This window comes from Schistocerca piceifrons, chromosome 11 (genome assembly GCF_021461385.2).
Source record: "Schistocerca piceifrons isolate TAMUIC-IGC-003096 chromosome 11, iqSchPice1.1, whole genome shotgun sequence".
NCBI classification, from domain to species: Eukaryota; Metazoa; Arthropoda; class Insecta; order Orthoptera; family Acrididae; genus Schistocerca; species Schistocerca piceifrons.
The window spans coordinates 119,220,557-119,245,363 of NC_060148.1; the positions used below are offsets into that span (position 1 = coordinate 119,220,557).

At 43.5% G+C, this 24,807-nt stretch overlaps 1 protein-coding gene across 1 annotated transcript in view; it reads left to right on the forward strand.

The window, feature by feature from the left end:
• Positions 1–23,892, forward strand: part of LOC124720095 (cation-dependent mannose-6-phosphate receptor-like) — a 129,970-nt gene extending 106,078 nt beyond the window's left edge. The window contains exons 5-6 of the mRNA XM_047245384.1: positions 7,268–7,516; positions 22,962–23,892. Of these exons, the coding sequence (XP_047101340.1) occupies positions 7,268–7,516; positions 22,962–23,027 (315 nt within the window). The 3' untranslated portion in view covers positions 23,028–23,892. The remainder of the gene's footprint in view (positions 1–7,267; positions 7,517–22,961) is intronic.
• Positions 23,893–24,807: the final 915 nt, after the last annotated feature.

A 24,807-nucleotide genomic window follows, 5' to 3' on the forward strand; every position in this document is an offset into this window, starting at 1 on the left:
CCTCAGGTGATTGGGTGTCACTTGTATCATATCTCTGCACCCGAGGTTTCCACTCTCCTAAACATCCCTAGGTCCACTGTTTGTGATAGTGAAGTGGAAATGTAAAGGAACACAAGTGGAAATGTGAAGGGACACGTACAGCACAAAAACATACAGGCCGACCTCATCTGGTGACCGACAGAGACCGCCGACAGTTGAAGATGGTCGTAATGTGTAATAGGGAGACATCTATCCAGACCATCACACAGGAATTCCAAACTGCAGGATCCATTGCAAGTACTATGACAGTTAGGTGGGAGGTGAGATAACTTGGATTTCACGGTCAAGCGGCTGCCCATAAGCCACACATCACGCCAGTAAATGACAAACGACGCCTCGCTCGGTGTAAGGAGCGTAAACATTGCACAACTGAACAGTGGAAAAACGTTGTGTGGAGTGACAAATCATGGTACATAATGTGGTGATCTGATGGTAGGGTGTGGGTATGGCAAATGCCCGGTGAATGTCATCTGCCAGCGTGTGTAGTGCCAACAGTAAAATTCGATGGCAATGGTGTTATGGTGTGGTCTTGTTTTTCATGGAGGGGGGCTTGCACCCCTTGTTGTTTTGCATGGCAGTATCACAGCACAGGCCTACTTTGAGGTTTTAAGCACCTTCTTGCTTCCCACTGTTGAAGAGCAATTCGATGATGGCAATTGCATCTTTCAACACGATCGAGTACCTGTTCCTCTACTGTCTCTGACAGAATTACAATGTCATTGGCGAATTTCAAAGTTTTTATTTCTTATCCGTGGATTTTAATACCTACTCCGAAGTTACTCACACCTGTCTTCTCCATGGATTTTAATACCTACTCCGAAATTTTCTTTTGTTTCCTTTACTGCTTGCTCAATATACAGATTGAATAACATTGGGGATAGGCTACAACCCTGTCTCACTCCCTTCCCAACCACTGCTTCCCTTTCATGTCCCTCGACTCTTTATAACTGCCATCGGGTCAGTATTGCCTCACATGTTCCAATATTTCTACGGAATCCAAACTGATCTTCCCCGAGGTCAGCTTCTACTAGTTTTTCCATTCATCTGTAAAGAATTCGTCATAGTATTTTGCAGCCATGGCTTATTAAACTGATAGTTCGGTAATTTTCACATCTGTCAACACCTGCTTTCTTTGGGATTGGAATTATTATATTCTTCTCGAAGTCCGATGGAATTTCGCCTGTCTCATACATCTTGCTCACTATCGTTTTTCCATACAATTATTAAAACACGACAGAGAGACATAACGGAGTCTTCTGTCATCAATACAATATTCTCCTTCACTACTTCCAACAGCCTCTCAACAATGGGGCAACTTTTTGATTCCGCGACTGTAGAAAATGCATGGTTTTAAGGTGAAGAACTTGTCGAACTGTGTTTGGAGCGCATTTTTGACCGAAAAGGAAGTTACTTGAAGATTGTTCGATAGAGAGCAAAAAAGGTGAAATATCTGAGGGTACAAATGCAGCTGAATAAGGTGGGTGTGGAACAATTTCGCAACCAAGCAGTGTTTTTTTTGTCAGTCTAGCAGAATGGGGGCCGGTGTTATCGTGGAGTAGAATCACTTTGTGCTGGCTTCCTGGTTGTTGTTCTCGAACTGCATCTGGAAGACATCTCAGCTGTTGTTGGTTGCGACTTGGGGAATCATTTGCAGTACACCATACTGGATGTGTAACATTATCTTTTGTGGAAAGATACAGGTCTTTGTATGGGAAGTTGCTACTTTGTTTGGGCTCAGCCATTCTTTTCTTTTCCTTATGTTAGCATAAAGATACTATTTCGCGTCATCAGTAATGACGCGGGATTGGAATGGTCGGTGTTGCTCGTGAGCCATTTGATGACGAGCAATCAGAGGTGCACACACATGGACAACTGCTGATTTTTGTGATTTTGGCTCAGAGCATGAGGTACGTGTACACCAGATTTTTAAACCATCCCCGTTGCATGCAAATGTTGCACAATGGTGGAATGATCGTACTTCATCACATTTGCCAGTTCTCGGAGTGCACTGACGTGCATCATTGTGGATTAATGTGTTTAAACAATCTTCACCAATTCGTGAAGGTCTTCCCAAATGCGGAGAGTCACTAATGTCAGAACTATCCTTAAATGAGAAAACCATTGTCTTGCTGTTCTCCATCTAGTGGCATTGTCCCCATACACGGTGGAAATGTTTCTGGCTGCCTCTGCTGTTGTCACGTCTCTGTTTAACTCGAACAGAAGAACGTGTCAGAAATGTTCTGATTTCTCCACACGGCACTCCAGTTTCTAGCCCCTGCAGATCCACTCATTGTCTCGAAATGACAATATGTAAACTCAAATAGTAACACTGAACTACAAATAAGAAATGACAAACAATAAATAAACCCATAGCAACCAGAATACCAACAAGCAAAACAAAAGTGCTGTGAACTTGTGTACACACTTAATGATAATTATTATTATTATTATTCTCGTGTCAGAAATATACAGGTACATGTACATACATTTTACACATTTATGATTAAATTACTTTTCATCAAAACTTGGCCAGTTCCAGTGCATTTTGTGTTGCTCGTTGAAGATAATGTGTACAGGAGACTGGGCACAATCAACACAGAAGCATGTGCCGGACTGTCTGTTGTTCTCCACACTCACACTGAATATTATTTGCATCAGTGTATCCCCATTTAGCCAGGTTAAGTTTTGATCTTCCAACTCTGGATCTCTGTCTGTTCAGGGACTTCCAAGTTGTCCATTCCCTGTCATGGCCTGGAGGTAAAGCTCCAACAACTCTTTTCCAACCAGGGGGAAGGTAGGTCATAGCCCTTCATAGTTGTAACCTAGCTTTTACAGCAGTGGAACTAAGTTCCTTTGATGTCATAAGGAAACTCTTTCCCGACTTCAGTCGTTGTGGATGCGGTTTGTGCTCGTACAGAGGATAAGTGATTTTCCTGTTCCACTGCCTTTCTTTCCTTGTTCGCAACTCTCTCTCTTTGAACTGGTGGTGCTGCTATTCCTGCAAGTTGGTAAAACCGTTCGACTGGAGTGCGTATCGAGCAACCTGTTATAATTCTGCAGGTTTCGTTGAGAGCTACATCCACCTGCTTGGCATGAGTTGAATTATACCAAACAGGACAGGCATTCTCTGCCGCAGAATAGCATAGTGCCATTGCAAATGTTTGGATTGTTTCAGATTCACTATCTCACCGTGATCCGGTCAGTTTCCAAAGGAGATTGTTCGTGGTGGAGACTTTCAACTTGCATTTCTTGCAGTGCTTTTTGAAAGTGAGAGATCTGTCAAGTGTCACTCCTAGGTATTTTGGAGTCTCACAGTGTTCCAGTTTGACCCCCGACCGTACTATTTTCAACTTGCGAGTGGCTTCTGTGTTTCTCAAATGAAAACACACACTTGGGTCTTTGAAGGGTTTGTTTTAAGCTGGTTTGTGTTGAAGTATCTGGATAGATCTTAGAGGGCATTCGTGAGGTTGTTCTACACCTATTCAAAATCTGTGCTCTGGGTGGCTAGAGTGAAGTCGTCAGCGTAGAAGCAGCTCCCCGTGTTTGGAGCTATAGTTCGGTCGTTCGTGTATATATTAAACAGAATTGGAGCCAAAACACTTCGTTGCGGGAGGCCATTCTTCTGTAGTCTCCGTCGCCTACGCCGTCCCGGAAAGTCGACAGAGAACCTGCAATTCTGCAGAAGGAAGGCGATGAGTCTGGTTAGACCTAAATCTTTGGTCAGATTGTAGACCTCGACTAGTAGTAGCTGGTGATTGATCGTATCGTATGCTGCTGATATATACCTGCACCCTTTTCAGGGCCACAGTTAACAATTATGTCTATTAACATATATACTTAGTGATAATAATAACAGTGATAATGATAATAGTAATTAGAAATGTAATTTTAACAACAAAGCTTTTTGAAAAATATTATTATACAAAAAAAGACAAAATCTGAAGAATAATCTACAATGAACACCGCTCGCAATGCAGGTGCAATCCACATATGGATTTCACACTGATAGATGTGTCAGGGTATATGCGACCCTGGAGATCAGGGAAAAACCCGGGAATTTTTCCATCCGGGAGAAAACCTGGAAAAACCCGTGAATTGTTTAGAATTCCAGGAATTTTTCATTGTTTTAGTTTTAGTGATTTTGACTGGTAAGAATCAATACTCTAACAAAGGATATTACTGTATCCCGCTACTGCAGAATAATACTGCAGCAACAAAACATGAACGGGAGAGAAAAAAATGAAAATAAAACTTAAGTTGCAAAGGAAATGCCCTGTATTCAACAACAAAACAGTGCTCATACAATCGTCTGCTAACAGTAAAGTGTGTCAAAGGCATTAGGAACCCTATGGAATGCTTTGTAGCAACAAATTGCCTCCAATGAGCGTGACTTGACAACTGTTTAAATTAGATTCGTATGAGCAGTTGCGGGCGGGCTCTTGCGCATGCGCGGTTGAGTCACGTATGAGTAGTACCTTCTCCCGCTTCTGCTTACGGGAAGTGTGGCTGGGCGCCACTACTTAATATTGCTCCGGTTCGGAAATTTCGTAGGTCCGGGGCTGATGCACAGAGCAGTCCGAGTTGTGGTGGGGAGGTGGGTCTTCTCCACGTGACCTGTGTTCACGTTCATTGATTTTGTTGTTTCCTCTACGTTTATTGCTCTCACGTTAAATGATAACAAAACGGATTTTTGTGGCCGGGTGCTATCAAATGAATTAAAATACGTTCGCATAATTACGGCAGGATAAAATATGTTAAAAGTTTCAGATTTTATTTCCATCTTTGACAGTCAAGCATTAATCGCCTTACAGAACAATGAAGTTATTTTTGCTGGTTTGCTAAAGAGATTTGCCTTTTATTAATCCTTTCTACTGAGGCAGTCAATTTATTTGAAACGAAGTGTTTAATTTAGTTTCAACTGTTCGCTGCATTTCAAGTGCACGTATGGCATTATGCTATAATAAAGAACCAAATGTGAGTACTGGTACTCCAAGAAAATTTACATGCGGATGTGCATTTTAAGCCGAATTTTATGCACTTTAGTATGGTTCGCGAAATCCCGACGCTCTTGAAGTATCCTTTGAAGTCTTGTTTCTTTTATGACAAGATATTTTAATGTTTTACACGTACGAACGAACATACGGGCTTTGTGCGTCATCGTAGCTGGCACTTTCTTGCAACTGCTGAAAGGAACCTATTTCTAACAGGTTGCGGGAAAATATTGCGAATGGTGGGTTGAAAAGCATTACATTCAAAGCAGATTTCCTTTTACGCAAGATGAATTATGTGCTGTAACACGCACAAAAAAGATCAACATTATATGTGGAAGCTTAGCTTCTCTTCCAACTTATTAATCTTCGAGACCAATATTATATGTGAATGCTATGTATATCAATTTAAGCCATTAACTTTTCTTATTTGTGTATTCACGCTACTTAAGAGTGATCTTGCTATTGGCCGACTACATCACGTCTCCTACTGCTGTCATAAGCTGGCGAGATCACGTGAATGAGCTATGACGCCTACAAAAGTGCATTGCAATCTCAGTTCCCCCCCCCCCCCCCCCCCCCCCACGAGTTTCGTTTTCTAAAGTGCCTGGAAATTCTACTCCGGTATATAAAACCATAAACATTCAAAGGATTGATGAGTTTTACAGTGGTGAGGAAGAGTATACTGTCACTTAAAAAAGAAAAAGTATGTTTTCACCCGGGAGAAAGTGTATTTTTAACCAGGAAATCTGGGAAAAATCCGGGAATTTTTTTTCCTTCTCCACCCATACACCCTCAGGGCATCTACATGGACAAGGAAAAATAATTCCTGGATTTTACCCGGATTTCCCGGTTGAAAATAAACTTTCTCCCCGGTGAAAATACACTTTTCCGTGTTAAGTGACAGTATACTTTTTCTCGGCACTTATCAATCCTGTTATGGTTTACGGTTTTATACACCGGCGTAAAAAAACACGTTTTGGAAAGATCTTTGATGTGCAGCAACATATACACTGCGTATTTCCGTGTTACGAAGGTATAAATTCGAATTCCACCAAACACAGCATATTACTTTCCGAAGCATTAAAATCGAGATTGCGACGTGCTTTTGTAAGCCAGTCACAGCTCGTGTCTCCTGATCTCGCCAGCTGATGACAGCATTTGACACGTGATGTAGTCAGCCAATAGCAAGATCACTCTTTAGTAGCGCGAACACACAAATAAGAAAAATTAATGGCTTAAATTAATGTACAATTGTTGCTACAAGAAAAGCAAAGCTATCACATATAATATTGGTCTCTAAGATTAATGAGCTGCAAGAGAAACTATGCTTCCACATATATTGTTGATCTTTTTTGCGCGTCATACATCACATAACTGTGCCAGTAAAATTTTTTAATAACAACGTAAATGTCTGATCGTCTCGGCTCGAAACTCTTCATATGGTCGTCCTCAAAGAGTTGAGTTTTAAATGAGAGTCAAACGCTCTGTGATTTAAGAAATTCGTCGTACACTCTCTCACATAGTTTATCTTACATAAAAGGAAATTTTCTTTGAAAGTAACGCTTTTCAAAGCAATATTCGCAATATTTTTCCGGTACCTATTAGAAAGGTACGTTTCAGCAGTTGCCAGAGAGCACCAGATAATAGGCGTCACTGCACTTGCGCAGTTACGATGATGCAGGAAGCCCGCATGTTCGTACGTGTGAAACATTAAAAAATCTTGCATTAAAACGATTCTAATGTAAAAAACTGTCATGTCACACTCATTGGAGGCAATTTGTTGTTAAGAAGCACAGCACAGTCTTCCTGAAGCCTGTGACACACTTTGCTGTTGGCAGACGTTTGTATGAACACTGTGTTTTGTTGGTGCATTTCCTTTGTGACTTAAGTTTTATTTTCGTTTTTTCCTCTCGTTCATGTTTTGTTGCTGCAGTATTATTCTGCAGAAGCGGGATACAGTAAAATTTTTTGTTAGAGTATTGGTTCTTACCAGTCAAAATCACAAAAATTTAACTGAAAACTAAAACAATGAAAAATTCCCAGAATTCAAAAAGATTCCCAGGTTTTTCCCGGTTTTCTCCCGGATGAAAAAATTCCCGGGTTTTTCCCAGATCTCCCAGTTGTCCTGGGTCGTAGACACCCCGACCCTGTGTATGTACTGGGTCTAAATATCGTGTAAGTTAATTGGCTCGCTACAGTGTCCCCTCCTGATCCCCATCCTCGTTCAATATTTGCAGAAGTTCGAGCTGATTTCGGCAGCGGCGTGCCCGACGTACCGGCCCGCCATGTCGCCGGCAGATTTTGCCGCGGGAGCTGCCGCCGACGGCGGACTGTCGACGGGGTCGGTGCTGTGCATCCTGTTGTTCGTGTTTCTAGGGGTGTACTTTGTGGGCGGAGCACTCGCTCTTCGACTGCTGCGGGGTGCCACTGGCCGGGAGATGGTGCCCAACATCGAGTTCTGGTCAGCCCTGCCCGAGCTCGTCAAGGTACGGCACTCTGCTTTCGTCTGCTGTTGAAATCTATTATTGTTGTGGTCTTCAGTCTAAAGCAGGCTCGTCCAAACTGTGCCCCTGATGCGCTAGCGCCCGCAATCAGCCAGCGCCCCGGGCGAATTCGTTTGTTGTCGCAGTGGCCGAGCTGTGTCGCTCAGCTAGCCGTGCAGACCACCCGCCCGACCGACCGCCGCGCCACTCGACCTTATACCATTAACAGACACAACCAGGGGTTTGGATATTTTTCTAGCCGTGGAAAACGTGTTAGAGTCAATCGGTTTAAAATGGGAACGCCTGACCAGTATAACAACGGATGGAGCCCCTGCACTACGAGGGATACGCACTGGATTCCTGGGTTATGTCAGGTCAAAAATGGCTAAAGTTGGCTGTTCCTTATTCGCGGCAGTCCATTGTCTGATAATACCAGGAGGCACTTTTGTGCAAAGATTGTCAACATAATAAATGTTATGGACACAGTTCTTCGAATGGTTAATTATCTTCGATCGCATGGACTCACACATCACCAATTTAAAGAATTTCTGGTTGATCAGCTCGTGGTCTCGCGGTAGCGTTCTCGCTTCCCGAGCACAGGGTCCCAGGTTCGATTCCTGGCGGGGTCAGGGATTTTTCATGCCTCGAGATGACTGGGTGTCGTTGTGTCGTCTTCATCATCGTCATTCATCCCCATTATGGCCGGAGAAAGGCAATGGCAAACCACCTCCACTAGGGCCTTGCCTAGTTAGGCGGCGCGAGTTCCGCGTCGCTCCCCTTCGCTCTGTAAAGAAGTATGGGACTCATCATCATCATCATCGAAGCGGAATTCCCGGATATCCCCTACCACACGGAATTAAGATGGCTGAGCAGAGGAAAGGTGCTTCATCTGTTTTTCTCCTTGAGGGGTGAAATAAATACCTTTTTGAAATGAAAGGACGTCCAGAAGAATTACTTTGTGATCCTAAGTGGGTGGCGAATTTGGCTTTTTTGAGTGACCTCACTGGTCATTTAAATACTTTGATTTTCGCCTTGGAGTGAAATGTTCACTCTGTTGCTGATTTAGTGCAGACGATTCAAGCACTTAAAAAAAAAAAAAAAAAAAAAAAATGCACAAGAAAAATTGTGGACACTTTCCTGCACTAGACAGCGTTAAAGAAGATGCGGATTTTTCAGATTATGTCAAAATCATTTGCGAATTACAAGAACGGTTTGAAAACAAATTTTTGGAGATAATTGACCGTCAACCGGCCTTATATATATTTGTTCGCCCGTTTTCCCTTCGGGTAGAGGACGTCTCACAAGTGCTTCAACTAGAGCTGATGGACCTGCAGTGCAACATCCGCCTGAAGAACCGCTTTCTTAGTTTAAAACTTGGGATGACTTTTACAGATGTCTTCCACGAGAGAAATACCCTCTTTTGCACAAGCACACGGCCAAATTTGTCTCAATGTTTGGTTCTACATTTATTTGTGAGCGCTTTTTCTCTCTTTTAAAGCTTGCTAAAACCAAGAAGCATTCATTACTTGGCGATAAAAATTTGATTAATTCTTTGAGGTTAGCAGTCTCACGGAATATTGTACCAAGCCTAGACAAAATAGTTTCCTCGAAAAAGAAAAACGTGTAAAATCGTAATTGTCTTCTTTAACAATGCTGACTGTAAGAATTAAAGGGCTTTATAACCTTAATTCTATTTTTAATAAGTTTTCAAACTTGGTCAGTTAAAATTATTACGTACAAAACAGCAAACTTATGATCCGATTTCTAAACTCTGAAAAGAGATACAAAAAGCTGTAGCACGAAGTACAACAAAAAATATTTACTTGTAACTACTAACAGTAAGAATGAGACTCTATATCCCTTACATAAAAGTATTTTTAAAATAGAATAATTTGTTTACGTGTGATCAGACCATGGTACAGTACAACTCACTCTGCAGCTATCTCTCTCTCTCTCTCTCTCTCTCTCTCTCTCTCTCTCTCTCTCCCCCCCCCTCTCCCCCCCCCCCCCCCCCCGATGCCAACACTAGCGACACACGGTCGTGTACGGGGCGCTAAACTACACTGCCTTGCACCCGCGGGGCGCAGTTCTCCGTGCTAATCGATCCTGTGCAAGCCTCTTCACCTCTGTATAAATCCTGCAACCGACATCCACTCGGATCTATTTACTGTACTCGAGCTTTCGTCCCCCTCTACAACTTTTATCCTCCAAACTTCATTCAGTTACCGAATCGATGATTGCTTGTGTCCTATCGACCGATTCCTTCTTTTGGTCAAGTTTTCCATATATTTAAGTTCTGTCTTATATGATTCAGTGTCTCCTCATTCTTCTTGTCAAAACTGTGTATTATCCACATCTGTGCAAGACTACACTCTTTGCAAAAACCATCAGAAAAGACTGTACTTAAATCTGTATTCAGTGTTAACAAATCTATCTTCTTCAGAAACGTTTTTCTTGCCGTAGCCAGTCTACATTTTATATCCTCTTTACTTCGGCCGTTGTGTAATTTGCTGTCCAAATATAGTAGAAAAACTCTTAGTTTCCATTAGCATCACCTGATTAATCTGACTAAATTCTATTATCATTGTTTTGCTTTTATTGGTGTTCATCTTATATCGCACCGAGCGAGGTGGCGCAGTGGCTAGCACACTGGACTCGCATTCGGGAGGACGACAGTTCGATCCCACGTCCGGCCATCCTGATTTAGGTTTTCCGTAATTTCCCTAAATCGCTCCAGGCAAATGCTGGGACGGTTCCTTTGAAAAGACCCGGCTGACTTCCTTCCCCGTCCTTCCCTAATCTGATGAGACCGATGACCGGCTGTTTGGTCTCCTCTCCATAAAACTACCCAACCCAAAACCACAAACCTTCTCCAGACAATGCCCGTTATTTTGCAAATAACAGTGTATAAATCAGGTCATTACTTGCTGTGATCAGACATTCCAAACACATGGACAAACATTCATTTTTGTTTAGAGAAAAACTGGTAGCTTAATATTTACCTGATTATGACTGTACTGTTGAAGTAAATGTTTACCTCTGTATGTAAATAGTGAATCCTATTCACAGTACATTACTGCTTGTCTTGGAGCTTGTATGAACACTGTTATGTGCCATGTTGCTAACAGAACTTTGAAATCTCTGAATGTGGATATTCAGATGATTTGTAGAAAGATTTGCAAATAAGATATGTTTCTAAATTTATTTTTAGACAGTAGGGGTTCCCATTTCTTGCGCATGTTACATGGGATGGGAGTTTAAATAACTAGTTCTTTTCCCCTCCCCTCCTTGTCCCCCCCCCCCCCAAACCTCCTGACCTAGCAGCCCTTTCCTGTTCCCACCATGTCCCTAAACACTGCTGCAAGCAGCACCACACCCTCCCCCACCCGTACCCTCCTACCCCTACCCCTACCCCTCCCCCTCCCCCTCCCCCTCCCCCTCCCCGTCCCGGCCTCCTCAACCCCACCACCTAGACTGCTTCTCCTATGATGCACTGTCATACTGCAATGGTAACAGCGGTTGCTGCCAGATCACCAAAAAGTAAGTGCTGTGGGCCTTAGCTAGTGCCCGGATTGGATGCTGTCCGGGTCTGCTGAGCGTTGTCGGCAATCGGGGTGCACTCAGTCTTTGTGGGGTCAGTTGAGGAGCTACTCAACTGAGAAGTAGTGGCTACGCTTATGAAAGCTAACGGCCAGGAGAACGGTGTGCTGAACCCGTGACCCTCCATATCTGCATCGAGAATGAAATGGCGGTCAGTCAGTACCGTTGGGCCTCCTGAGGCGTTTGGGTAGAGGAAGAGATGAGGCACCATTGCCTATTTTGGCCGAAAGCTCAAATGTATACCATTCTTTTTGTGGTGCCTGTCTGCAACTCAACATCAGCGTCTCATCTACAAGGTCAGTATCAATCTATCTGTTTCATAATATTGTCACTATTTGTATATTTTGTTGATAAAAAAAGTGAATTTAGAATAAACTCGGCAATTCGCTGCCACAATACAAGAAATAGAAATAATGTTCCCGTAGACGTCACGTGCCAATGTTAACACCACGACATTGCCAACTACAACTGAAACGGGCATGTGACCGTCGGCACTGGACGTTGAGACAATGGCAGAGCATTAGACATGATGAGACAGCACAAATCCGTCATCTTTGAGGGGAACAGCTCCTCGATATTTGTACCGTGCGACGGAGAGAAGCTGGCAGCACCCTCATTATGCCTCGGGGGAATATTCGTACTGACATCCGTGTATCCGATGGAGCTCAGCACCGTGACAGTCGAGGAGTATCGTACACGGGCTGCAGACCGTGCACACCCCTTTATGACGATCACGTTTCCTGATGACGGTGGCATTTTTTGACACAATAATGCACCGTGTCTCGAGGCTTGGCGTGTGATGGACTGATTCACGGAACACAGTGGTGAATTTCAGTTGACGTGCTGGGGCCCCAGTTCACCTGATCTGAGCCTTATCACACACATCTGGGATGTTTTTGAAATTGAATTTTTGAATTGTGAGGCAGGTCCATCTGATTAGATTGAAACTACCTTCACATTTTCAGGTATAGTTGACAGTACCTTGCTAATGTAAGCAATTGCAGCACTCGAGCCATGGCTTTATCCAGAGCACTATGTGACTTATACAGTGAGAAACTTGTTTTACTAGGTTGCTGATCTTGCATCTTAGTTGCCTATGTTTTCTAACTCTCTCCCTATTTTTAGCTCTTCTTTCTTCTAATAACAGTCCTTGTTTATGGTGATTCAACTGTAGAAACTTTCGTTTCTGCTTCTGCTGGCTTTTTCGAGCTTCTTCCAGATACTTCTTAAATTATTCATGTTTTCCTTCTCTCTCTATAACTTTTCCCTGTCTTTCTGTTGCTGGTAGGGCATCCTCGTCTTCCAATCTTAAAATAAAACAACTGTGACTCAGATTACGTGACTCAGATTACACATTTAATTTTCTGTTATTACAATGTGGGTTGAAATTGAGAAGCCGGCCGGTGTGGCCGTGCGGTCCTAGGCGCTTCAGTCTGGAACTGCATGACCGCTATGGTTGCAGGTTCGAATCCTGCCTCGGCCATGGATGTGTGTGATGTCCTTAGGTTAGTTAGGTTAAGTCCCATAGTGCTCAGAGCCATTTGAACCATTTTTGAAATTGAGAAATTTTTAGTAGTGATATTAGTTATACAGTCACATTAAGAAGTAAATTACTGAACAAGATAAAGTTATCTCTAATATCTCTCTTGGTACAAAAACTTAATTACATCAATGTGACTCATGTTACATGAAAATTCGTACTGTTGTATTATATTATTTAGCTCAACCTATAATTTGCCTGCTTCAGTTTCATACTCTTTGTGCAGTTCATTAGGGTATGTAACAGTAATATAAATAATTCTATGCTAATTCTTACCTGCAAATTAGGTGAAATGAAGGTCCAAAATCTCCAATATTTCACTCTCTCATCACATGAAAAACATATGGCGTTATATAAAGGCTACAAATTATGGAGGGAAAGCAATAATGGGCCACAAACCATTGTTGATATACAGTAAAAAGTCCAGCATTTTCAAAAAATATAAATAAAGTACCAAATCATAAACTTTTAAATATTGTAAGTGTGTCCTGCTGTATATGGAATACTCCTTCACATTTGTCAGCTTTACCCACTTGCAACTAAATTGTGACATTCCAACCTAACTAGACCTCAGGTTATGCTACAGATCACTGTCACCACAATCTACATCCTACCTTTGAGACAAAACCATTAATAATATTTCAGCATAGAAGGTTCAGACGTGCTGTCCAGGGTGTTTTAAAACTCGATGGGAAGACTTCGGGAATGGAATCCTCGTACAAGAAGAAGAAAGAATGTCCAGTAAACATGGGCTCATCTCCAATACTGTGAAGCAAATCTCTCGTATGGCAAGCTCTTTGCTTTCCATATTTTCGGAGGAGGTAATATGGACAAGAACAAGAAAAAAAATTATTAGTAAACATGTGCTGTAAAATGAATACCTTAAGAACTACGAGCACTTGTTCACTGTAGAAGATAAGTGTTCCACAGTAGTGAAGATAAACAACTGCTTGTAATTCTTAAGGTATACATTTTAGAGCCATGTTTACTTGACAATTTTTTTCTTGTTTTGGTCCATACCACTGCCTCCCAGAATATGGAAAGCAAAGAGCTTACAGTAGAAGACATATGTTTCACAGTATCGAAGATGAAAAGGTGCTTGTAACTCTTCAAGGTATTCACTTTTGAGCCCACATGTACCGGACTTTTTTTCTTCTCATTATACGAGGAATCCATTTCAGAAGCTTTGCCTACCAAGTTTTGGAACACCCTGTATATATACACTGCCTGACAAAAACAGTGAAACGCCCAGAACACACGGTCAGATGCCTGTATAACTTGTGCATGTACACAATATCATCAGATATGTAAAAGATTAAAGTTGCAGTTGTCTGTGACAGGTAGAACAGCCACCAGGGTGCACTGGTGTTCTTCATGTTTAGTTGTTTTTACCAGGTCCAGTAGGGTATAAAGGGGCACAAATAGCATCACATGGTGAGTGATTCCTGGGAAGGAAACATGTACTTGTGTGAGACAGCATTATCAGCATGTGACAAAGCTCGAAAGGGGCCTCACTGTGGATATCCGTTCAGCTGGCTGGTCGAATCGTGCATTCAGATGTGACAGTGGCTCGATATCGGACTAGATGGGAATGTGGAGGCGAGCGTACTTGTCAGCAAGGTTTCTTTCGATAGTATCTGAACACCACTACTGAGGATCACTGCATTGTGAACTGAGGACAGGTAATGGACTCCCTGCAGTATTCTGTGTCACCCCACACCATTAGTCTGAGATGAGCAGCAGCCAGACTAGGGAATTATTGCCTCACATGTAGGCTACCATTACAATGATGACGGTGTACGAAGTGGTGCTGTGACTGGGAAGCACACACGGACTGATGTCGAGTGACGTGACATTGCGATCGGTGACGAATGGCGATTCTGCGCTACCCTGGATGACTGTAGTCAGTGAGTATGTCAGTGACATTGGGAGAGATCCCATTCTTCCAGTGTTTCGGAGAGGCACAGAGGTGTTTCTGCCAGTATCACGTCGTGTATCGTGGGTGGTAGTGACCGAGGGAACTCTGTAAGCACGACGGTACGTCTCGTGTCCTCGCAAGTTAAATCCTGTGCGACAGTACCGTGGTACCGTTTGTCGATGGGAAAACTCTCGTCCACACGTGAGGATATCGTTTTGCCATCAGTGGCTCTACACATGTACAAAGACCACAGTAAGGTGAATTATTATTGATGAACTGTCTGCCTGACAATGAACTGTTCCTGGGACCGGCGACATCCCGAGTTCTGTCTCCGGTAGAACACGTGTGACACCGGCTCGGACGTCAGCTCCGCCCCGATGCGAGTATCCGGGATGTCGAGAACCGTTTAGGAGAGTTGTGAGCCAGCTTACATTGCGAGAGGATACGACAGTTTTACGACACCCTTCCCGACCAAATTGGTGTGTGAATTTCTGCCAGATGGGATGAAAGTTATACTTGTAAGTGGGTTGGTACTGCCAAGTGGTTGTTTGTAAATTTGACTATATTTTGTAGTCATTGAAATAACATCACATTCCCTTTCGACCTGATAAGTTTTATTTTGTTTCCTCCTCCTGTTCTGAGTGTTTCATACTTTATATTATTAGGTTGCTGCATAAATTCATAGCATTTTTGTTTGCAGCTTGGTATTCCGGTTGCTACGGGATTGTTTGTCGATTCTCATCTTTTATTTGTAGCTATCTGAGTTTACATATTGTCATTTTGAGGTAGCTACTGGAGCTGTGGATGCTAGAAAATGTGCTGCCAAGTGTAAAAATTCAAATATTTGTGACATATCTTCGTGTTCGAGTTTAGTACAGGGGTGACAGTGGTGAAGGCAGCTAGAGACATTTGCACTGTGCACGGGGATAATGCTATTGGACTGGACACGGCAAGAAATTGATTTTCGCATTTTAAGGAGATCGTTTGGCACCAGTGGCTCTCCAGATTTAGAAATACCTCGGAGGTTTGATGAAGACCATTTAAAAATCATTAATCCATTTCAGTGTACTAAAAGCATTAATCTACAGTTATCCACGTCAGTGTACTCAAGAACTTGCAAGTGTGACGAACTGCGATCACTCCACCATCGTGCGACATTTGCACACAGTGGGGAAAGTTTCAGACATCAGGTGCACAGGTACCACACGCTCTGAGCCAAAATCACAAAAATTAACAGGCGTCTTTATGTGCATCTCTGCTTGCTCATCATCAGTTTCTTGTGAACAACACCGAGCATTCCCTTCCTGTGCGATTACTGGTGACGAGAAATGGTGCCTTCGTGCTAACGTAAGGAAAAGAGAGGGATGGTTGAGCCAAACAAAGACCTGTGTGAATCTACAAAAGATAATGTTACACATTTGGTGGAACACTGATAGTGTGATGTACTGCGGATTGCATCCCCAAAGTGTAACCGTCACTGCTGACATTTATTATCGAGAGCTGAGACATCTTGCAAACACAGTCCGAGAACAACAACCGGGAAGACAGCACGAAGAGATGCTACACCACAAATAATGCTCGTCCGCATTCTACTAGACGTACAAAAAACGCTGTGCAGGAGTTGAGTTGGGAAGTCATTCTGCACCTACCTTACTCACGTGATATCGTGGCCTCACATTTTCTTCTTTACCATTCTCTGTTGAACAGCCTTCGAGGAATATGTGACTGTAGGCTTTCCGGGCATAAACTATTGATGAAGGTTTCTCGGGTCTTCTGGCGAAGATGGGTAGTATGACACTTCCCGAAACATCGTGAGATATCGACGCTACCACCCGGCTGGAGACCCGAGAAACCTCCGTCGGCCTTCCAGGAACTTCTTTTCCAGGCGAAAATGTGCTCCTAACGTGGCTCGAGGAGTTCTTCCCTGAAAACCGAGTGATTTCTAGTCGAGAAATTGAAAAGTGAACCCAGCATTGGCAGACTATTGTAAATGGTGGAGGAGAATATATTATTGATGACTAAAGTCTCTGTTATGTGCATTTGTCGTGCTTATTAAACTTATGGAAAAATGCTATGAACTCGTGCGTCAGGATAATTACATCTACATCGATACTCTGCAGGCCACCGTACTGTGTGTGGTGGATGGTACCTCATACCACTACTTGTCATTTCCCCTCCTCTTCCACTCTGAAATAGAGCAAGAGTAAAACGAATGTCTGTATGCCTCCGTATGAGCCTCAAATTTCTCGTATCTTATCTCCGTGGCCCTTATGCGCCATATACATCGGTGGCAGTAGAATCGTTGGGCGGCAGTTAGCTTCGAACGCCGGTTGTCTAAATTTTCTCAATAGGGTTTCTCGAAAAGAAAGTCACCTTCCCTGTCGGGATTCCCATTTGAGTTCCTGAAGCACCTCCGTAACACGTACTTGTTTCTTGAACCTACCGGTAACAAATCTAGCAGCCTGCCTCTCAGTTGCTTTGATGTCTTCCTTCAATGCAACCGTACAGAACCCAAACACTCTAGCAGTACTCAAGAATAGGTCATACCAGTGTCCTATATGTGGTGTCCTTTACAGGTGTACCACTCATTCCTAAAATTCTCCCAATAAATCGAAGCTGACAATTTGCGTTTCCTACCACAGTTCTCACATGCTCATTCCACCTCGTATTGCTCTCCACTCTCCAGCATTACGCCCAGGTATTTGACGGTGTGGAGCAGGACACGGGGAAAACATGTATAAAAAATAAAGATGCTGTGACTTACCAAACGAGAAAGCTTTGGTAGATAGACACAATAAAAAACACAAACACACACACAAACAAATTTCAAGCTTTCGCAACCCAAGGTTCCTTCATCAGGAAAGAGGGAAGGAAAGGGAAAGACGAAAGGATGTGGATTTTAAGGGAGAGGGTAAGGAGTCATTCCAATCCCTGGATTGGAAAGACTTACCTTAGGGGGAAAAAAGGACAGGTATACACACACACACACACACACACACACACACACATATCCATCCGCACCTATACAGACACAGGCAAACATATGTAAAGGCAAAGAGGTTGGGCAGAGATGTCAGTCGAGGCGGAAGTACAGGGGCAAAGATGTTGTCCAATGAAAAGTGATGTACGAGGGGCGGCAACTTGAAATTAGCGGAGGTTGAGGCCTGGTGGGTAACGGAAGAGAGGATATATTGAAGGGCAAGTTCCCATCTCCGGAGTTCTGATAGGTTGGTGTCAGTGGGCAGCATCCAGATAACGCGGACGGTGTAACACTGTGCCAAGATGTGCTGGCCGTGCACCGAGGCATGTCTAACCACAGGGTGATCCTCATTACCAACAAACACTGTCTGCCTGTGTCTGTTCATGCGAGTGGATTGTTTGTTGCTGGTCATTCCCACATAGAAAGCTTCACGGTGTAGGCAGGTCAATCGGTAAATCACGTAGGTGCTTTCACACGTGGCTCTGCCTTTGATTGTGTACACCTTCTGAGTTACAGGACTAGAGTAGGTGGTGGTGGGAGGGTGCACGGGACAGGTTTTACACTGGGGGCGGTTACAAGGGTAGGAGCCAGAGGGTAGGGAAAGTGGTTTGGGGATTTCATAGGGATGAACCGAGACGTTACGAGGGTTAGGTGGACGGCGGAAAGACACTCTTGGTGGAGTGGGGAGGATTTCGTGAAGGATGGATCTCATTTCAGGGCAGGATTTGAGGAAGTCGTATCCCTGCTGGAGAGCCACATTCAGAGTCTGATCCAGTCCTGGGAAGTATCCTGTCACAAGTGGGGCACTTTTGGGATTCTTCTGTGGGAGGTTCTGGGTTTGAGGGGATGAAGAAGTGGCTCCGGTTATATGCTTCTGTACCAGGTCGGGAGGGTAGTTGCGTCATGTGAAAGCTGTTTTCAGGTTATTGGTGTAATGGTTCAGGGATTCAGGACTGGAGCAGATTCGTTTACCACAAAGACCTAGACTGTAGGGAAGGGACCGTCTGATATGGAATGTGTGGCAGCTGTCATAATGGAGGTACTGTTGCTTGTTGGTGGGTTTGATGTGGACGGATGTGTGAAACTAGCCATTGGACAGATGGAGGTCAATGTCGAGGAAAGTGGCATGGGATCTGGAGTAGGACCAGGTGAATCTGATGCAACCAAAGGAGTTGAGGTTGGAGAGGAAATTCTGGAGTTCTTCTTCACTGTGAGTCCAGATCATGAAGATGTCATCAATAGATCTGTACCAAACTTTGGGTTGGTAGGCCTGAGTAACCAAGAAGGCTTCCTCTAAGCAACCCGTAAATAGGTTGACGTACGAGGGGGCCATCCTGGTACCCATGGCTGTTCCCTTTAATTGTTGGCATATCTGGACTTCGAAAGTGAAGAAGTTGTGAGTTAGGATGAAGCTGGCTAAGGTAATGAGGAAAGAGGTTTTAGGTAGAGTGGCAGGTGATTGGCGTGAAAGGAAGTGCTCCATCGCAGTGAGGCCCTGGACGTGTGGGATATTTGTGTATAGGGAAGTGGCATCAATGGTTACAAGGATGGTTTCCGGGGGTAAAAGATTCATCAGACGATTGTTAGCCTCATTTTCATAATCTGCCACCACATAACCAGTCCTTTTAATACATTTACACGCAGTTTTTTCGAAATTTTCCCGAATTTCTCCACCCTTAAAGTGTTTTGGAGGCAACACAACTACCGAACCTTTGTACACATCGTTGTTTACCAACCTAAGTTCACCACGGGATCAACATAGCTCAGGTTAAACCAATACTTTTTCGACTTTTTTCACACCAGAACTCTAGTTACTTTCTAGTTCACTTCTATCTCTCCCAATATATTTTTATTTTCACTTTAGCCTCATGTTACACTTTCCACCTTCTAATAACATGTCACCCTCAAAACACCCCCACAACGACCCCATTAAGTTTTATTTACATTCCCTCCACAAACATGCCTTCACCCTAGCCAGATTACACTCGCATATTTTATTTACTCAGGCTTGTCTGACATTTGGCATCACCCCCAAAGGCCTCACACTTAAAGTTCCCATCTCTGGCTGTAACACTTCTTTCCATCAGTCCCTATACCAGTTCCAAACCGAACAATCCATTGCCCTCACACACCTAATCCTTCACCTACACATCAACTCAGCCAATGAACACACCTGTCAACTCCTATCCCTAATCAGAGTCTTCAATCTTCCCTCTCCCACATCCACACCGGCTGTTCAGAGCATCCTCCTACAGGCCAACCGCAAATTAGAACAGCATGCCACCCTCCACCTCAAAAAACTATCCAATCTCCTGGTTTCCCACCTCCGGAGAGACAACTCACTCACCCTGCACAACCTTTCCAACAAACCTCAACCTCCTCTCATTGCACACAGACCCAGTCTCTTCCATCTACTCAATCTCCCATTTCCAGCTCCACTCCCTCCAAAACCTCAAAATTCTAGTCAACACAATCTGTAACCACAACACCCCAATTCAGTAGCTAACTTTCCTCCAAAACTCTCTACCAGTCCAAAACCTCTGTCCTATCCAAAGGCCTCACCTTCAGCCCTACTCCCAGATTCAACCAAACAGCCCTCATCAAAGATTTACTGTCCTACACTCGTAGTCTCTGCTGGAAATATCACTTTGCCATGAAGAAAAATAATCCTAATCCTACTCCTAACGATCCAACTCCCCAAGACACTATCCAAATTGAACCCTGCCTGGAACAGTTCCGTCCTCCATCACAGCAGGACCCACCTCCTCTTCCTCAAAATCACCCTCTCCAAACCTTCCAGGAATTTCTCACTTCCAGCCTTGCCTCTCAGTCTTTCTTGAAAAACCTTAATCCTACTCCCAACATCACCACTGCTGAAGCCCAGGCTATCCGTGATCTGAAGGCTGACCGATCCATCGTCATTGTTCTGGCTGACAAGGGTTTCATGACTGTGGTACTTGATCATCGGGAGTATGGGGCTGAGGGACTGCGTCGGCTTTCAGACAACACTACATACAAAGTTTGCCAAGGTAATCCCATTCCTGATGTCCAGGCGGAGCTTCAAGGAATCCTCAGAACCTTAGGCCCTCTACAAAACCTTTCACCTGACTCCATCAACCTCCTGACCCCACCAACACCCTGCACCCCTACCTTCTTCCCACTTCCTAAAATTCACGAAACCAAACATCCCGGCCGCCCCATTGTAGCTGGTTACCAAGCCCCCACAGAATGTATCTCTGCCTATGTAGATCAACACCTTCAACCTATTACATGCAGTCTCCCATCCTTCATCAAAGACACCAACCACTTTCTCGAACGCCTGGAATCCTTACTGAATCTGTTGTCCCTGGAAACCATCCTTGTAACCATTGATGCCACTTCCTTATACACAAATATCCCACACGTCCAGGGCCTCACTGCGATGGAGCACTTCCTTTCATGCCAATCACCTGCCACCCTACCTAAAACCTCTTAGCCAGCTTCATCCTAACTCACAACTTCTTCACTTTCGAAGGCCAGATATGCCAACAATTAAAGGGAACAGCCATGGGTACCAGGATGGCCCCCTCGTACGTCAACCTATTTACGGGTTGCTTAGAGGAAGCCTTCTTGGTTACTCAGGCCTACCAACCCAAAGTTTGGTACAGATCTATTGATGACATCTTCATGATCTGGACTCACAGTGAAGAAGAACTCCAGAATTTCCTCTCCAACCTCAACTCCTTTGGTTGCGTCAGATTCACCTGGTCCTACTCCAGATCCCATGCCACTTTCCTCGACGTTGACCTCCTTCTGTCCAATGGCCAGCTTCACACATCCGTCCACATCAAACCCACCAACAAGCAACAGTACCTCCATTATGTCAGCTGCCACACATTCCATATCAGACGGTCCCTTCCCTACAGCCTAGGTCTTTGTGGTAAACGAATCTGCTCCAGTCCTGAATCCCTGAACCATTACACCAATAACCTGAAAACAGCTTTCGCATGATGCAACTGCCCTCCTGACCTGGTACAGAAGCAAATAACTGGAGCCACTTCCTCATCCCCTCAAACCCAGAACCTCCCACAGAAGAATCCCAAAAGTGCCCCACTTGTGACAAGATACTTTCCGGGACTGGATCAGACTCTGAATGTGGCTCTCCAGCAGGGATACGACTTCCTCAAATCCTGCCCTGAAATGAGATCCATCCTTCACGAAATCCTCCCCACTCCACCAAGAGTGTCTTTCCGCCGTCCACCTAACCCTCGTAACGTCTCGGTTCATCCCTATGAAATCCCCAAACCACCTTCCCTACCCTCTGGCTCCTACCCTTGTAACCGCCCCCAGTGTAAAACCTGTCCCGTTCACCCTCCCACCACCTCCTACTCCAGTCCTGTAACTCAGAAGGTGTACACAGTCAAAGGCAGAGGCACGTTTGAAAGCGCCTACGTGATTTACCGACTGTCCTGCCTACACCGTGAAGCTTTCTATGTGGGAATGACCAGCAACAAACTATCCATTCGCATGACGGACACAGGCAGACAGTGTTTGTTGGTAATGAGGATCACCCTGTGGATAAACATGCCTCGGTGCACGGCCAGCACATCTTGGCACAGTGTTACACCGTCCGCGTTATCTGGATGCTTCCCACTGACACCAACCTATCAGAACTCCGGAGATGGGAACTTGCCCTTCAATATATCCTCTCTTCCCGTTACCCACCAGGCCTCAACCTCCGCTAATTTCAAGTTGCCGCCCCTCGTACATCACGTTTCATTGGACAACATCTTTGCCCCTGTACTTCCGCCTCGACTGACATCTCTGCCCAACCTCTTTGCCTTTACATATGTTTGCCTGTGTCTGTATATGTGCGCATGGATATGTGTGTGTGTGCGCGAGGGTATACCTGTCCTTTTTTCCCCATAAGGTAATTCTTTCCGCTCCGAGGGTTGGATGACTCCTTACCCTCTCCCTTAAAACCCACAGCGTTTCGTCTTTCCCACTCCTTCCCTCTTTCCTAATGAAGCAATCGTGGGTTGCAAAAGCTTGATATTTGTGTGTGTCTGTGTGTGTGTGTTTGTTTTTTATTTATTGTGTGTCTACCAGCGCTTTCCCGTTTGGTAAGTCACAGCATTTTTTAAATATATTTTTCAGCAGAATATGAAGGAAAGGCTGGCCACAAAATGTGATTAATTCTTATGTTAGTGGCATAAAGGTGTATCTTGGTAACAGTTGTTCATTGGCTTCCACATTCTATCCTCCTATTGGCTGCCTGCATCTTATAAGTTACTACTGTGAACAAACGCACAGATGGCCCTCCCTTTGTAAAGTTTAGTTAGGTCGATGCAATGAGAGACACTGGTAAGTGCAGAGCAGGTAAAACTGAGCTCTACGGTTAACTTATCCAGACCTGTCACGTCTGTTGCAGGACGGTGTCACGTTCACTCTCAACGGCTGCCGAGTGCGGCCAGCCAATCTCTACGACAGCATCTGAGGACTCGGTGTCCCCTCGTGGTATGCCGATACTGCTGCCAGTCTGATATTATTTGAACCTGTCTGAACTGCTTTTGTGTCAGTGTTACAGATCTGTAAAAGCTGAACTGCTCAAAATGTATCTATCGCAATTCTGTCTGCAAGTTACTGCGGTGCGACATTTCGCACAATCGGGAGAAGTACAAATGGCAGTTTGTTATGTATCGACTTACTAAACACGGAAGTTGTTCTCTTTTTTGTTTAAAAAGCTAAGATTTCAGAAACATTCTGATGGTTAACACACACACACACACACTTTAGTAACAATAAATACTGGATAGCTCTCTTCGTATGAAGGGAGAATTTTGAGTTTAAAAGAGGTACTTGTGCCAAAAACAGTTGAATATGTTTCACAAACTTGCTGAGTGTACAGGAATTGTAAATACAGATGTGTTCCATAAAAGAATGCTGGGAATTTATATTTGTAACATAATTACAGAGTGTAATTCACAAAGTTTTTGATCCAGGTCATGAATGATTACTGAAAATGGAGCAGAATTTTTCCTTGTAATGTTTTCAGAAATAAAACGATGAGGATTTATTCTCTCAGTATAATGATATGTAATAGTTTACTGCTTTGGTGAGAGCAATATATTTTTTGTGCTGCTGTGTAACTTATCATTACTAACTTGTAAATATTTGTTTTTATCTTGTTTACAGTTAAAAAAAAATAGATGTTGAAACCACAAGAGTTTATTTTACAAGGATTGGAGTATGTTGTGTTTTTCTGTGGAAAGAGATGAAGACTGTGAGTGAAGTTTATATTCGTTTCTTGTTTCTAAACTTTTATAAAGCTTTAATTAAAAAAAAAGAGGGATATGCAATAATTGTGTGTTCATTCTGCTTAACATTATGCACACAAGAGGATAATTAATTCCTCATTGTGTTTGTCAGAATTCCTTCCTCTTCCCCACTTAGAATGTATTATTTACGTGCTTTAAGTTTGAAATTTTTGTACAACAGATGTTTACTGTGATGGAAGCCATAGACTTGAAGGAAGAAAGTAATAACGTACTTCATAAAATGTTTATTTGATTGGCTTCTCTTTTCTTGCAAACTAATACCTTGAGGGAAATAGAAATGCTAATGAGAATGCAAGAACTAGTTTTGGGAAATATAAATCTGCAAGTACTGCATTTCTTTCTCACACTCTAGTTTAGTTTTTGCCAAATAATACCTCACTTACGGTTCTTGTGGATTTTCCACTCATAATTGTCTGTGACATGGCATTGTTACTTCAGCTACTTGTGTTCATTTAATCTTTAAATTGGCTCAGTTGTATGAATACAGAGTTTTACATGTAAATTACTGTGATGGGTGGTAGAACAAACAAATCTCCGTATTTTAAAATAATTTTTATTCAGTTTCAGCCATTTGAATTCATCTTACATGGGGAGTATAGTGTGTTCATTCTAAAAATATGCAAAGCATGTGCAATTTCAAAACAGAACCATAGTTCAAAAACCGCTTAAACCTCTTTCGTACATAGTAGTGAGGCAGTCCTGTCTAATGCAGTTATCAAAACTTACTTTACAGACACACAGTCAGCCAATAGAGTTGTAGTATCTACAGATTGATCATTCAGATGTGCTGAATGGCAATTTTTGTCACCAACATAAATTGCTTCTCTACCAACCCTACCTCAACAAAGGTCAATTTAATAATGATTGTGGTGTTGCTCACGCTGCTAAATACTGGATTTTCAGGCAACAACAAAGTTATTATGTGGCAGGTGTCATTAG